The sequence below is a fragment of the Taudactylus pleione genome, unplaced genomic scaffold (assembly GCF_031769625.1).
Source record: "Taudactylus pleione unplaced genomic scaffold, aTauple2 ptg000431l, whole genome shotgun sequence".
Lineage (NCBI taxonomy): Eukaryota > Metazoa > Chordata > Amphibia > Anura > Myobatrachidae > Taudactylus > Taudactylus pleione.
The window spans coordinates 1,394,566-1,409,792 of NW_028284833.1; the positions used below are offsets into that span (position 1 = coordinate 1,394,566).

General features: G+C 41.5%; 1 protein-coding gene across 1 annotated transcript in view; it reads left to right on the forward strand.

Moving 5' to 3' along the window:
- The window catches only part of LOC148506001 (protocadherin alpha-C2-like), a 90,899-nt gene that overhangs the window by 43,352 nt on the left and 32,320 nt on the right, over positions 1-15,227 (forward strand). Inside the window, exon 2 of the mRNA XM_088447439.1 lies at positions 294-352. Within this exon, the coding sequence (XP_088303565.1) occupies positions 294-352 (59 nt within the window). The remainder of the gene's footprint in view (positions 1-293; positions 353-15,227) is intronic.

A 15,227-nucleotide genomic window follows, 5' to 3' on the forward strand; every position in this document is an offset into this window, starting at 1 on the left:
TTATATTTATCTTATAACTATTATTTAAAGAATACATTTATGTATTGGATAGTTTAAATGTTTGCTATCTCATCCAAATTTTTAAACTATTTTTAAAAACATTTTCAAACTTTTAAAAGTTTGCATAAAGGTAAATTTACTATTATTTTTAATTGTTAAAGTTAGCTCTTTATTTCATTTTTGAAAAAAAATTGGCAAACACAGTGCAAATGTTTGATCCTTTATGTTGACATTGATTGCATAAAATAAATTTCTGACTGGAACTAAACATTTGTTCTTATTTGCTTCTTCAGCCAAAACATCCTAACCCAGACTGGCGTTACTCTGCATCACTTAGAGCTGCAATGCAGGGGTGAGTACATATTTAATTTTTTAATATTTTAATACACTAAGAGAGAACAAATTGTAGCAAAAGACAACACAAACTTGCAATAAAGGATTTGGTGGTAAGAAATGAACATTCATATACATTATACTATAATACTTTTAGACGTGAATAGATGTACTACAGTGTTTTAATTGTTTATATGTTTGTGGTATGCTTTTAGTTGCTGATGTGCACAATTTGTACTTAGCACATGCTAATCAATAAAATATAATTAGTTACTGTATGTCTCAGAACTCTCAATCTAAATGAAATGGCAGGTTGAAATGGATGACAGAGCAGAAAACTTCTTCATACTACCCTGCTCATTTAGACGCTTTCCATACTGTATTTCTCTGACATAGAACTATTTTGCCCTAGCGCTGTCAACCTGAACAAAGATGTGGCATGCTAGGGCTGTTTGCAGTGTGAAAATCTACCCCTTTGTCGATTTATATAGAATGCTCCGAGTGTTGCATGATATTTGTTTCCTCCTGATTGCCCACATTTTTCATGTTCCCAAATTAAATTGTATTTAATGCAAAAACAGTAAACTGCTAGATATTAAATTCGACATTAATTTCATAATTTTTTTAATTATTCATTATGACTTAGGGTGTGCTTTTATTTACAGTTTAGAAATATCAAAACAAGCCTCAACCTTACCCTACTCTAACTTTTCGTTCCCAATAAGACTGTTATTGAGATTCAAACCCAAAACTGTATTTGGTAACTCTTATAACAGAGCAATAAACCAACTACAGTCTCTACAGTAATCCTAACAATTACCATAATAATGTTTAAAATAAAAATAAGCACTCATGGAGATGGAAGTGAAATGTGTCTGTGGGGAAACGACTTATAAACAAAAATGTAACATGAGAATAAAAGATCTAGGCAAAATGGCAATTTGGAAGATGAAATTGAATGTAGATAAATGTAGGGTTATGCACCTAGGCCATGGTAACTACATTATTACTTACACATTAGACAGATTACAATTGTAAAAACCTAAAAATCAAAAGTACAGATGTAGCCACGCTCATCTATGTGGCGAGCACATTGCTCCAATAGTCTGGAATGGTGCCCACATCTAAAATAAATATATTCTGCTCAGGAACGATGGCCCTACTGCCGCATCTAATGGCTTACTGTGATTACTGGTCCTGTATATGCTGGAATTATTATACACAATACGTATGTATGACGCTTATTAAAGCTGTTTAAGTAGTAATTCTGTCCTCTTCATTGACAAGCCATACTCGCTCTAAAATCAGGCATTTGGAAACCCCCCTCTAGAAATCCTACATTTGCCACTGGGTTTGTACTACATTTCACTGTACCTAATAAACAGAATTGTACCTAACTCAGAGTGCTGTCCTTTTTGCAATAAACCTCTCAAAGACACCCCATATCCTCTCACATAAACACACACATTCTGCAGAAAAATGCATGGCACAGGAGCATCCAGGACCTGATGCTGTGCATTCTGTAATAAAGGTGGAGAGATAGTGATGTTATGGAATACGAGAGAGTAACTTATTGGATATGGACAGAACTGTGGCAGTGGAGATTACTTACTAACATATCAGACTGTGTGTTTCTCCTGCCATCCAGGATGTTGCAACATGGCAGTACATTAGACTCCTTGAGAACACCCTGCCTACAGATATTACATGCAGAGTCATTAGACCACATCTATCAACCCTCGAAGAACACCCTACGCACAGATTCAAGAGTCAATAGTCTGTGCTCATTAACCCCTATATTGCACATACAGGGCACTCATATCCGCAATATAGCATAATGAATTCAATTAGTCCTGATAAATTATTGGGGGAGAAAAAGGGAGGTAGCCTCAGGTTTTATCACCTGAGGCTATTCAATTAGGCTACCCTTTTCTCCCGACAACTGTGTTAATACCTGTTAAATGAATGGGCTAACTTGTGTTAACTCAGGCTTTAACCCCCGGAATCTGTGAAAAGTTAATGGATTCGGGTGTTAAGTGGCTGTTATCACCCGATAACGGCACACTTATCGGGGATTTCTTTTTGGGTCTTAATCCCCACAAAGTGGGGCTAATTGAATATCCCTTGGCGATCAATTAGTCCGCGGTAAATTACTGTGGCTAATTTAATCTCTCAAATTAATATGATAAGATATAATCATTGAATGCACACATACTAATTTTGCGCATAGATAATTTTTGATTAATTGCAAGTATTGTTGAATTTTTATTTACAATTTCACAAAATTTTTTGTTTTGATTACTTTTTCTCATTTCAATGTTTGCTTTTATTTTTTGTAATAGCTTGTTTTCATATTTTGACCTCTTACACTCCAGTGCCCTAGAGCGCTGCAGGCCTATTTCTCTAACTGTGGGCGGTATTCAATTAGTTTTGCACCCGCGGAAAAGTTTTGCCTGCCTGACTTTCCGCCGACATTGTGTGTTTTGGAGGCAGAAAGTTATCGTGCGCATCCCCGCCTTCAAGTGGCGAATGCAGATCAGGTGGAAAGTATTGTCAGACTTGGGAAAACCAGCCTTACCCCCCCTCCCCCAAAAGAGATGCACTAACATTGGGGATCAATGTAGAAGTGTTCCAATAGCCCTAAGAAAATGTATTGGGGTACTGAAGTAGTTTAAATTCCTTGCTATTAGTGTCTTTGCAAAAGTGGTGAAGAATGGCATTAAGCAGTATTTTTTGGTGAAATTAAGTAGTCCCATCAAATTTGGGGTGCTTGAAAATGGGTACTAGCAAATTTTAATGTCTCTAAAGTGAAGTTTTAGAAAGTGAAATTCCTCCGTCATACAAGCACCTGCAATCCCCAAAACATTTGGCCCCTTCTTAGAGCACCCCCAGAAGCTTATTTTGCAAATTTTTTAAGTTGTCCCCCCACTTTGGTCATTTTCGCCCGAAATTTCTAGGTGATTTTTTGGGGGGTTCCTGGAATTTTTTATTTTGGGGGAATTGTTCATTGGGGGGGTGTACTAAGGGTGTACAGTGGTTTCCCAACATCTGCACCCCGAAATATAGATTTTACACTTTTTTTCTCCTACTATTCTGTGGAGAAAAAGTATTGCCTATTTCAGTCCCTAGACTTTCCGCGTAGGCGAAAACGGAATGGAATTGAATACGGAGTGAAAAAAAAGCAAAATTATCGCTAAAAACCATGCGAAAATGGCTTTTCGCTTCTAATTGAATACGGCCCTATATTGTAGGTGTACTTACAAAATAGAAAATATCTGGATATCCACAAGTTGTAGAGCTTTTTTTCTGGATGGCTTTGTTAGTACAGTAAAATAAAATACATTGGTGATTTCTGCTGTCTTTCAGCGTACAAACGATTTCACATCATTCTTTTTATATCCACAGAATCAGATACAAAACAACATGCACATTGGTATAGTAATACATCTCTGCACAGATTTTTGCCAGGCATTAACTAACAGCTGTCTCTAGCAGAGATCTTCAAACATCACATCAGATAACTCTAGTAGGAGATTTTGTTTTAAATATTTTACATATTTCAAATTTTAAAACACAAATCCTCACTCCCACTGGCTGGCAAATGATGTGTGTTGTTAATGGCATGACAGAGCCTGACCATGGGGAGAAAGTGTAGTATGCATAAAGCAGGCATAAAAGGTAGACAAAAATAAATGAAGATACTGTATGAAAGGGGAGGAAAGGATTTGCTACAGTAATTAGACAGCTAGGGCTAAATTTACAAAGATGGGAGTTCTAGTAAGAAGTGATGTTGCCCATAGAAACCAATCAGATTCCAGGTATTATCTTCTAGAAGGTGGTAGATAAATGAGAAGTAGAATCGGATTGGTTGCTATGGGCAACATCACTTCTTAATAGAACTCCCATTTTAGTAAATTTACCTCCTAAACTCTAGTGAAAAAAGGTCAAAGCTGTAACAAGAACAGAGATTGGGACAGTATAGAATGCAGCAGTGTATGAGTTATAGATATTAGTAGGGTAAATTCTTATAAAGAGGGGAAGTTAATCAGGTTTAGGAGGTCATATCATAGGCTGTTAGTGGCATGTGAGGAGTCATGTAAGTGAAAGTGAGAGGGGGTTATCAGAGATTAGACAAGGCACAGCTCAGACATTAGAGGAACCAAAGAAGATTATTTACATATGAGGCATGAAATGTACCATATGAAATTATGATATTGTTAAAGGCTTTTTATGTAGTTTAAGGAATGAGGGACATTATGTAGCAGTCAGATATTCATGTGGAGGTAGCAGGAAGTAAAAAATGGCAAGTTAGAGTAAGTATATTTGGGTGTCAACAGAGAAGGTTTTGGAGTCTAAAATAAATCCAAGCAAAGAGGCATACAGTAGCAGTGAAGCAAGGACAGAACCTTGTTGGACCTCAACAGATGGCGGAAAAGGAGGAGAGCTTGAGCCTCTGGTAGTGGCATTGATTGGATTCATAGGAAGTGAGTAAAGAATAAACTGTGTCACAAAGGGGAGTGGAGGAAATTATTGTGGAGTAGGAGAGGGTGTCAACAACAGTGTCAAAGTTGTAGAAAGGTCCAGAAGGATAAGTGATTGACCCATAGAATTTGCACTAAGGAGGTTGTTGATGACTATTGCATGGGCAATCTAAGTGGAATGCCTGATCGCAGAGACTGAAGTAAGAGAGGAGAAATTTAAATTGCTGGTTGCACACAACCACTTAAGTAGTTTGGAAGCAAAATTGAGTAGTGAAATAAGGGGGTAGTAAGATAGAGAGGATAGGTCAACAGATGATCCTTTAGGATTGAGATATTTTACATGGCGATTTTTGAGTTAATTGCATATTAATAAAGCAAGTTCTGTTTAAAGTTCATTAAAAAAAAAATTATTTTAAGTAGGGATGTGTGCTGACCCCCATGTTTTGGTTTTGGTATCTCCTTCGTGTTTTGGATCTGAATTTGGTTTTGGCAAAACTGCCCTTGCATGTTTTGGTTTTGGATTTTGTTTTGGATCTGCATTTTTTCAAAAAAATCATAAAAACAGCTAAAATCACATAATTTGGGCCTGTTTTTCTCCTACAGTATTATTAACCTCAATAACATTAATTTCCACTCATTTCCAGTCAATTTTGACCACCTCACAGCTCACAATATTGTATTCAGCCAGTTAGGCCCATGATTTGCATCAAGCTAGTTGGCTGACTAAGCTACAGATGTGTCCTCATACATCTAGCCTCTTTGCGCGTTAAACAGCCCTTCTAATTGTGCCACGTCGTGGCATGACTCGGTAGCAGTGAGTGTCTTTTTGTGCAAACTTTTACCTTCAAATGCGTCTTATTTAGAGTGATGTGAATAGCTAGCACAAGCAGCTTCTGCTGATTAAAATTATATGTAGCATGTCTACATTCTGTGTGTGTCTGTGGGTGTATGTACATGTGAAACGCTATGTTACAGTGTTACAGCCACTGACAATGTAACATAGCATTTAACATGCAGATATCCCGGCAGATGCACAGAGAGCATAGGCATGCTGCATATCATTTTAATCAGCAGAAGCTGCTTGTGCTATCTATTAACATCACTGTGTGAATAAGATATATTTGAAGGTAAAAAGTTACATGAAAGACACTCAATGCTACTGAGGCATGCGGAGCTCCCGCATTATGTGTGGCGCCACTTGTAGCGCATGAAGGATAGATGTATGTAGACACATCTGTAAATGGCAGCAGTGGCAGTTCAACTTCAAACTTGGCACAAAAGGAAACATATGTTTTCATTAATCAAGAGGCCTGAGGGAGATGGAGTATGTATGTAGTTGAAGGCAGGGAAGGGAAGGGTTGATTCATAGTAAATTTAATTTAAGTTTTAGATTCCAAAGCAAATTTATGAGGGAGGGAGATGGGGAGTCATTTTCAAAGAATATTTCACTCATTCACATCAGTCCTTCCCCAGTTAAGGCTCTTGTCATGGTCCAGTATTTTTTTTTTAAATGAAAGGGGCATGCAGGAGATGCTGTCTGTGGCAGCACACAAAATAGAAACTCTGAACAGGAAGAGGTCAGAAGGATTTTTAAAGTCTGGTACTAAACATATCTTATCATTTTTACTTCTGGGATTATGAATGGAAAGGCTGGGAGGGGAGGAGAGAGAACATCTCCAAATACCTCACAAAATAGCCTTTCCATTTGGTGTTTGAGTTGCATCTGACCAAACATGGCTGTTATGATCAAGGAAAACCAAGCCCACCAGGTTGGTATCTACTAATCAAGGTTGAAATATGGCATAAGAGTATTTTCCAAATACACCTACATATTTGTGATTTTAGTTGAAATAAATACAGTATGAAACTATAAAAAAGTAAGCATCAGAGCAGTGGTACACAAGCACGGCAGTTTGAAAAAATATAGGACATCTATTAAACTATTGCAACACAGCAGTGGCAGACAGGATGGTAGTTTCATAAACTATAAAATTAAAAATGTCAGGTATCAATGACTCAAACAGCACATAATGCAAAGAAAAGAGGTGCAAGATGGAATTGTCTTTGGGCCCATACACCCACCCTTTTGTTGTATATAGGACATGCACAGTTTAACAAACCAATCAATTCAGCAACAGGAACTGCCAATTGTGGCTGAAGCAATTTGTGTGCTTGGGCCCCCACAAAACAAGCTACCAATGGGAAGCTGAAATTGCTGGCAATGATCTCTCTGTACACAAACACACTTTACAGAGGCAAGATGTCACCATCATCATCCAAATCCTCACCCACATCAGTGTGTACATAATCTTCACACAATAATAATTCATCCCTGCTGGAATCTACCATTACAGCCTCAGGTGCCTCTATAATTTTTGGATGTAATTGGCAGTAAAGCTCTTCCTCATGAAATTTGTAGTTCATTTTGATGAACATCATCTTTTCCACATTTTGAGGAAGTAGCCTCCTATGCCTATCGCTGACAAGGTTCCTGTCTGTGCTGAAAACTCTTTCTGAGTACACACTGGAGGGTGGGCAGCTCAAGTAAAGCAAAGCCAGTTTGTGCAAGGGCCTCCAAATTGCCTTTTTTTCCTGCTAGTAGTGAAACGGACTGTCTGACATGCCTATTTGGATGCTATCATTAAAATAGTCCTCAACCATTCTTTGAATAGTGACCATATCAGATGGAGTCACAGTAGAGGTCTCATTAATTGTTGGCAATTCTTTCAGACCTGACCAGATGTCAAAACTTTGTTGTGTTGACTCATCTGCATTACCAGTGGGTATTTTTTTAGGAAAGTAAATTTTTTTCCTGGCAGCCACACTTGCTGGAGAAACTGAAGGAGGAGCATCACGTGCCATCGCTGCATCACGTGCCACTTGAGCTGACAATTTGCTTACCAACAGCTCTTTGCATCTCTTCAGATCTGTGATCATTGGGAAGAAAGACACAATGTATGACTTAACCTAGGATTGAGCATGGTTGCCAAAATTTATTACTCCGATTGGAAGATCTTGATAACCCTTGGATCCCGGCGAAGCAAATAAAGGACTTGATCTACAAGTCCTACATACTTAGCAGAATCACTTCATTTCAGCTCCTCCTTCAGTTTCTCAAGCTGCTTTTTTTAACAGTCTAATGAGGGAAAATACCTGACTCAAGATGGTAGTGTCTGAACTCACTTCACAGGTGACTACTTCAAGGGTTTCAGAACTCTGCACAACACAAAGTATTTTCCACTGAGGTACAGTCCCCCTCCTCTTCCTATGTCATACATCATTGTGTAGCTTTGGATGGCTATTTGCTGTTCCTCCATCTGCTCAAGCATATAAAGGGTGGAGTTCCACCTCGTAACTACCTCTTGCTTCAAACTCTTAAATAACAAGGAATGGGGAAATGAGAATTAAGGTCACACCAGGAATTCTATATATATAGGATCACCCTTATTAGTGTTAAACTCTATATAGAGTATATTATCAAGGGAAGGGGTGCCATTCTGAGATACATAAGTAATAAATAACAGAAAAAAGAAAAAGATTCCCATGAATGAGTGCACTAGACCCTACAAAATGTAATCGAAAACTTAACCTTTATTATTATTAATATAATAGCCACAGATGTGGTATAATAAACATAGCAAAATCCAAAACCAAAATAATATGAAAAATAAATAAATATTTAAAATGTTATAGTGCTCAGTTCCTAAATGTCCCAAATAAAACTAAAATAGTAGTATTAAACTGTGTACACTGTGACTTCCCTGAGTTTTTCTAAGAGGTTGTCAGCAGTATACCTCTTAGTGAAACCAGTTATACACAGAGTAGCCTTCCTCTGAATAAGCTGCTTTTTCTTAGATGCTGCTTCTGCTGTTGGTGCCGCTGAAGGCAATACACCCACCCAGTGGGCTGTTACAGTCATGTAATCTTGCATTTGCCCTGTTCCACTTGTCCACATATCTGTGGTTAAATGGACAGTGGGTACAACAGCATTTTGGAAGGCACTAATTAAGATTTTTTTTTAATGTCCCTGTACAGGCTGGGAATTGCTTATATAGTGAAGTGGAACCTAGATGGGATTTGATAGTGGGGACAGAGGACCTCAATTAACTGTCTAAAACCCACTGCACTAAAGATGGATATTGGATGCACATATAATACCAGCATAGATGTTATGGTGTCAGTGATCCACTATGCAACTGGGTGACTGCTGTCATACTTGCTCCCCCTTGCAAAGGATTGATTAACAGTCAATTGTTTTTAGAACTACTACTAGTAGTCTTCCTGGTCCCCTTCTGGGATGAAGATCCACTCCCAGCAGCAGCAGCAGTCTTAGCGCTCAAGGATTCTCCTGAGGAATCCAGGATAGGAGAGGACAGAGTTAGCCTTATCAGATTGGATGCAGGGCTACTTCCGATCATGGTTGAGGATATTGTTGATGAAGGTGTTGGTGGTGAAGATGCCAGGTGCTTGGATCTAGCAGAGATGGGAGCTAGCTGATGCTGGACTGCTTGTTGTTACTTTTTAGCCAAAGTTTCTGAATTTTATAAACACTTTTGATGTATGCACTGTAGATGATGTAACAGGGAGGAGGTTCCTAAATGGTTAGGGTCCCTACCTCTACTTACTCTGGCATGACAAAGGGTACAGATGGCTTGACAATTTTTGTCTGGATTTTGTAGAAATGATTCCACACATAAGAAGTGGATTTTTTTGTTTTTTGCCCAGGCATGACAATGGGCTTTTCTTTATCATTAGCAACAACTGTTTCTACTGGGGACTGATTTACACAAACAACTTCCTCATCAACAACATCCTCATCATCAACATCCTTATTAGTGTCATCTACACAAATATCCTCTTCACCCTGGTGCACTTGCACACAAGCATCCTTAAGTTCTATGTCAGCATGTTGACTTGTGCTGTTCATCCCCACATTTGCAGAGGATGCACAAGTGGTGGAAGGAGGCTCCTCTTCGAGTACAGTATTAGAAAGGACAGGCTCACACATGGCACCCGCCGTCACACTTAAACTTTCCTCAGGGATTTCTGACATTTCTGAGTGCACAGTTGGTTCCTATGCCTTAATGATTTTCATTTTTTTGAAACGTCTACAGGGAGAAGGGCTTACATCATAATAAGAGGCAAAACCACCAGTCATAAATAAAGGCCAAGACCTTTACCTTTCCTTGCCACTTCATGTGGTGAAAGGCATATTGCCAATTTTATGTCTTTATGCAGCTAACTTTCCCTTTCACGTTGTTTTCCTTGCCACTGTAAAATATTGGTTCTTTGATTTTAGATGTTCTGACTTAAGCCCTGTATGCCCTTGGACAGAGGCTTTAGTAGATGATGTAGATGGACTAGTATCATTATGACTGGTAACACTGGCAGCAGCTCCAGCACTAGTATATGGTTCCTGTTCTCCTCTCAACTGATCGATCTCCATATCAACAAACATGATTGAAGTGGGGTACAGCACACATGTCAGTTTGTACTCATTTTAAATATTACACTGCTGTATCGATGACCTACAGTGTCACAATATTTTTTATGAATAAGAATAACACACTGCGCTACCACTTACAGTGTTGCAAGATTTTTTTATGAATCAGAATAACACACTGCGCATGGATGATAAACTGTGGGTCTTGCCGGCAGTGTCACTGAATAATGATAACGTAGCTAGAACACACAAAAAAAACCTGAAAAAAATATTTTTTTCATTTTTTTTACACTGGGGAAGAGCACCCCTGGACGAGGCAGCAGCCCCTTGATGAACAACACAGCACCCCATTATGGACAACAAAGCACCCTTGCGGAATTCGGACAGACCACCTGCAGAGTCACAAATATGTGGATTATAAACTGTGGTCTGGCTGGCAGCAGCCCCTTGATGAACAACACAGAACCCCTTTATGGACTACAAAGCACCCCTGCGGAGTGTGACGGACCTCCTGCAGAGTTACAAATACATGGATGATAAACTGTGGTCTGGCCAGCAGTGTCATCGAACAATATTTTTTTTACATTGGGGAAGAGCATCCCTGGATGAGGCAGCAGCCCCTTGATGAATAACACAGCACCCCTTTATGGACAACAAAGCACCCCTGCATAGTTTGGGCAGACCACCTGCAGAGTCACAAATACGTGGATGATAAACTGTGGTCTGGCCAGCAGTGTCACCGCACAATAATAAATAATGTTTGGTTGAATGATAATTATTAATTTTAACTTTATGAATTGCAGCCCATGCCCCTTGATTAACAGGACAACAGTGACACAGCACCCCCCACTTTATGTACTGCAGTCTCAGTCCAATTACACTGCACTCTTGAACAACTACAACACTGCACCCTTGAACAACAGAGAAGAACAGAGGACCTGATTCAGACCCGTTCGCAAGCACTATGCGCTCACGAGCGGGTCGATGTTTGGCCACTGCACATGCGCATGCCGGAGCCGGCTCCAACGTGTGCATGCGCGAGACCCGGCTAGCGACGGGCACTCCCTCACTCTGGGTCTCGCACCAAAAAGGGGCGGCTGTCAATTTTGATTGTCAGCTTGCACCATTTTGGAGGCGGGCACGGAGGTGTTCCCGACGGAACGCCTGCCGTTTTGGGGTGGCCCCACTGACATCACTCTATTAAGAGCCAGAAGCTCACTGGGGCTTGCGGGAATGAGACCCTACCACAAGGGTCTCATCACAAGCCCCGATGGTCGCGATGGTGGAAACCATCGTGACCATCACCTGGCCACTCACAATAGCTGTGGGTGGTCACCCACACCTATGCAAGCGGCCCGGACGCCGCACCGAAAAAAAAATGCCCTGATTCAGAGCGAGCGCTCTTTCAGAGAGTCCGGCTCTGAATCAGGCCCAGAGCCCTTTGATTGACAGGACAACAGTGACACAGCAGCACCCCCCACATTATGTACTACAGCCCCAGCCTGACAACACTGCACCCTTGAACAACCTCAACATTGAACAAGAGAGAAGAACAGAGGGGGTCATTCAGACCCGCTCGCGAGCGCAGGACGCTCGCAAGCGGGTCGATGTTGCCCCACTGCGCATGCGCACGATGGAGGGAGCTCTGTCGTGCACATGCGCGAGACCCAGATAGCGACGGGCTCTCCGTCGCTCCGGGTCTCGCACCAAAGCGGGCGTGCTGTCGATGTTGATTGGCCTACCATCTGAAGCCGGTTCCACTGACATCACTAGTGATGTCAGTGGGAGGGATTTTGGCTCTGATAGAGCCAAAATAACTCCAGGGCTTGCGGCAACAAGACCCTACCGCAGGGTCTCCATCGCAAGCCCGATGGTCGTGATGGTCTTGACCATCGTGACCATCATCATGGACGCTCGCATAAGCTGTGAGTGGTCACCCACAGCTATGCGAGCGTCCAGGAGGACGCTCCATTTTCATGGAGCAGAGTGTTCGGCTCTGAATCAGGCCCAGAGCACGTCTGGTCTGTACACTCTCCACAAACGGAGTGAGAATGGCGCTGATCACCGGGAACTTTATAGAATCCAGAAACCACGAGAATCCGACAGCGGGATGATGATGTTTTGCCTCATTTTGGATTCTGAGTTACACGGGAAAACCCAAGCCTGACTCGGATCCTACTCTGATCCCTTATGTTCGGGTGGGTCCGGCTCTTGGAGAACTGGACCCGCTCATCTCTAATTTTAATAAATTGCCCTATATGGTTTGTGCAAATAAATCTAGCATCCTATAGGCAAATGTTTCTATTTGTCCATTAACTTTTAATTAATTTTTTGCATTTAAATACTCTACTTCAATATAGCAAAAGGAAGTTCATTAAACATAACCTGATGGATGGGGATTGTAGCATACCAAGGTTTGCATAGAGTAGACTGGGTCATGTATATAAGCATATGTACTTGCTCAGCAGCAAAATCTTAAAATGTTGTCAAATATACAGTAGTAGCTAGCTACTGTGTGTCACAATCACAATAGGGTCTGAGGTCTTTATACTGTCTGTTGCAATGCTCTGATGTATAGATGTGTCCTCATATACCTTGCAACATAATGCCATATGGAGCAAGGCACCTGGTATGACTGAGACATTCCGACAAAGGTAGCGTAGTGAGCATTTCACTTAGTACAGAATCTTATTCGCATTGAAACTGCATACAAAGACACTCAGGGCCTGATTCAGACCTGCCCACGAGCGGTGAGCGTTCACAAGCGGGTCAATGTTGGCCAAGTGCGCATGCGCACAAGGGAGCCGGCTCCATCGTGTGCATGCGCGAGGCCGTTGCTATACGTCTCACTACAAAGGTGGCGTGCTGTCGATGGTGAGTGACAGCACGCACCCTTTGGTGGGCGTGCCAGGGGCGTGGCTGGCCAGATGGAGGCGTTCCCATGGGCCCCACTGACATCACAAGTGATATCAGTGGGAGTGCTTTCGGCTCTGATAGAACCGAAAGCACTCCAGGGCTTGCGGCAACAAGACCCTACCACAAGGGTCTCATCGCAAGCCTGATGGTTGTGATGGTCAAGACCATCGCGACCATCTTTTTGGCTGCTCTGCTATAGCTGTGGGTGGCAAACCACAGCTATGCGAGCGGCCGGGAGGCCGCTCAAAAAAACAGAGGGACGGCCCTGATTCAGAGCGAGCGCTCTGTTAGAGCGTCTGGCTCTGAATCAGGGCCTCAGTGCACCACAGATGGTTGTGACTTTTGTCATAAAAGAATTAGAACATTTCTAAGAATTGCTAAAAAGAGATACTAGGAGATCGTTGGAAAGACATACGACAGGTTGTAAATATATCATTATCTGGTACGCAGCCCTTAGTATATTTGCCGTAATACATAATAAGGAAATACTACACTATATTATTCCTCTCCCTTATGGGCTTGAATGAGCTCTTTTTAAGGTGATCCAGCTGATGACATCTTGAGTTCATCCCACCCAGTGTGAACCCTGAATTTTGGAATTCAGATAAGCTTTAAAGTATGTATTTTTTTGGTACGCACATTTTGTTTTGTGCGCTGGTTGCTACTTTAATAAATAATACACTATCAGGCGCATGTCTCTTTAACCTTTATTCCAGTATATATATATATATATATGCATACAGTATACACACACAAGCATATATATATTATATATACACATGATATGCACACACATACATATGTCACACATAAATCACACACACACACACACAAGTACATTGCACACACACTTACCTGGCAGCTGCTGCGGGTTGTAGAGATAGGGATAGGACCTGGCACTGTCATTAAGCCCCGCCCCCTATCGACAAAATAGCATGATCTGCGGGTCAATTGGGAGGGGGCGGGGCCAAATGATGCGATTCGCATGGAATTATATCATATTGGCTCCACTTCCTCCCTATTGATCCGCAAATTGCGACATTTTGCCACGAGGGCTTAATAATATGGCGCTCGCTAGTCTCATCTGTCAGGGGGCTTTCTGGGTACTCAGAAACCCCTCTTCGTGCGCTACTGAAATGGTTTTACTGACCTTTGCTTTTCAATCACTGCACCTCTTCTGTATCACAAACTTTCTAACAATACACAATTTAAATTTCCCTACTTCACTAGGCTACACCTAATCAGCCCCTAGTAAATTCTTAAGTATAACTGTTAAATACTTCACAATTATGGTTAAAAACAGGAACCTCTCATCTTTGAAAGTAAAGGAATTCCTTCCTATCTCTTCAATCAGGCTGCAGCTGGGAGACACTGCGCGGACTCGCAGATGGAGAGCTGCACATGCACAGTACACATCCTGCGCTTGCACAGTCCTCCAACAATCAGAGATGTGCGTTAACTATCAGGAAGGCGTACATCCCTAAATCAGGCCCTGTGTATGCATTTGCATTTGCAATTGAGACACGCAGTAAAAGAAATGTACAGGAAATGTGCTGGGCTTTCCTAGGCGGTTACTGTGAGGTGGTTATTCAGGTGCATTAAAATGGTCCATTTTGTGGGCATATTATGGGAGTGTCATAGGCGTGTCGCTGAAGTGGTTGCGTACACAGGGCCTGATTCTGCAAGGATTGTAATTGCAAAGCTGCGAACAGGCTATAGATATATAATGTTTGCATGCAGGCAGCTTTGCAATTGTGATCCTTGCAGATATGGTAATGCAGCAGGAGGCATCATGCCTCCTGTGCATTACTTATCCAGGCTGTGTTGTCCAACGCATCATCTGATAAACTGCGTAACATTGGCCATCTAAGGTGACCCATGGGATCCCGCAGTTTAGAGGAAGAGGCCAGGAAATCCCCATCAACCGACGGAGATCCTGGCTCCTTCCCTCCCCCCGCAAAGGTGGCAACATGCCTCCATTTTGGGAAACAGAGGACATTGCCACCCCCTCCTCGTCCACAAATGGCAGCAGACTGTCAATCACTGACAGTCTG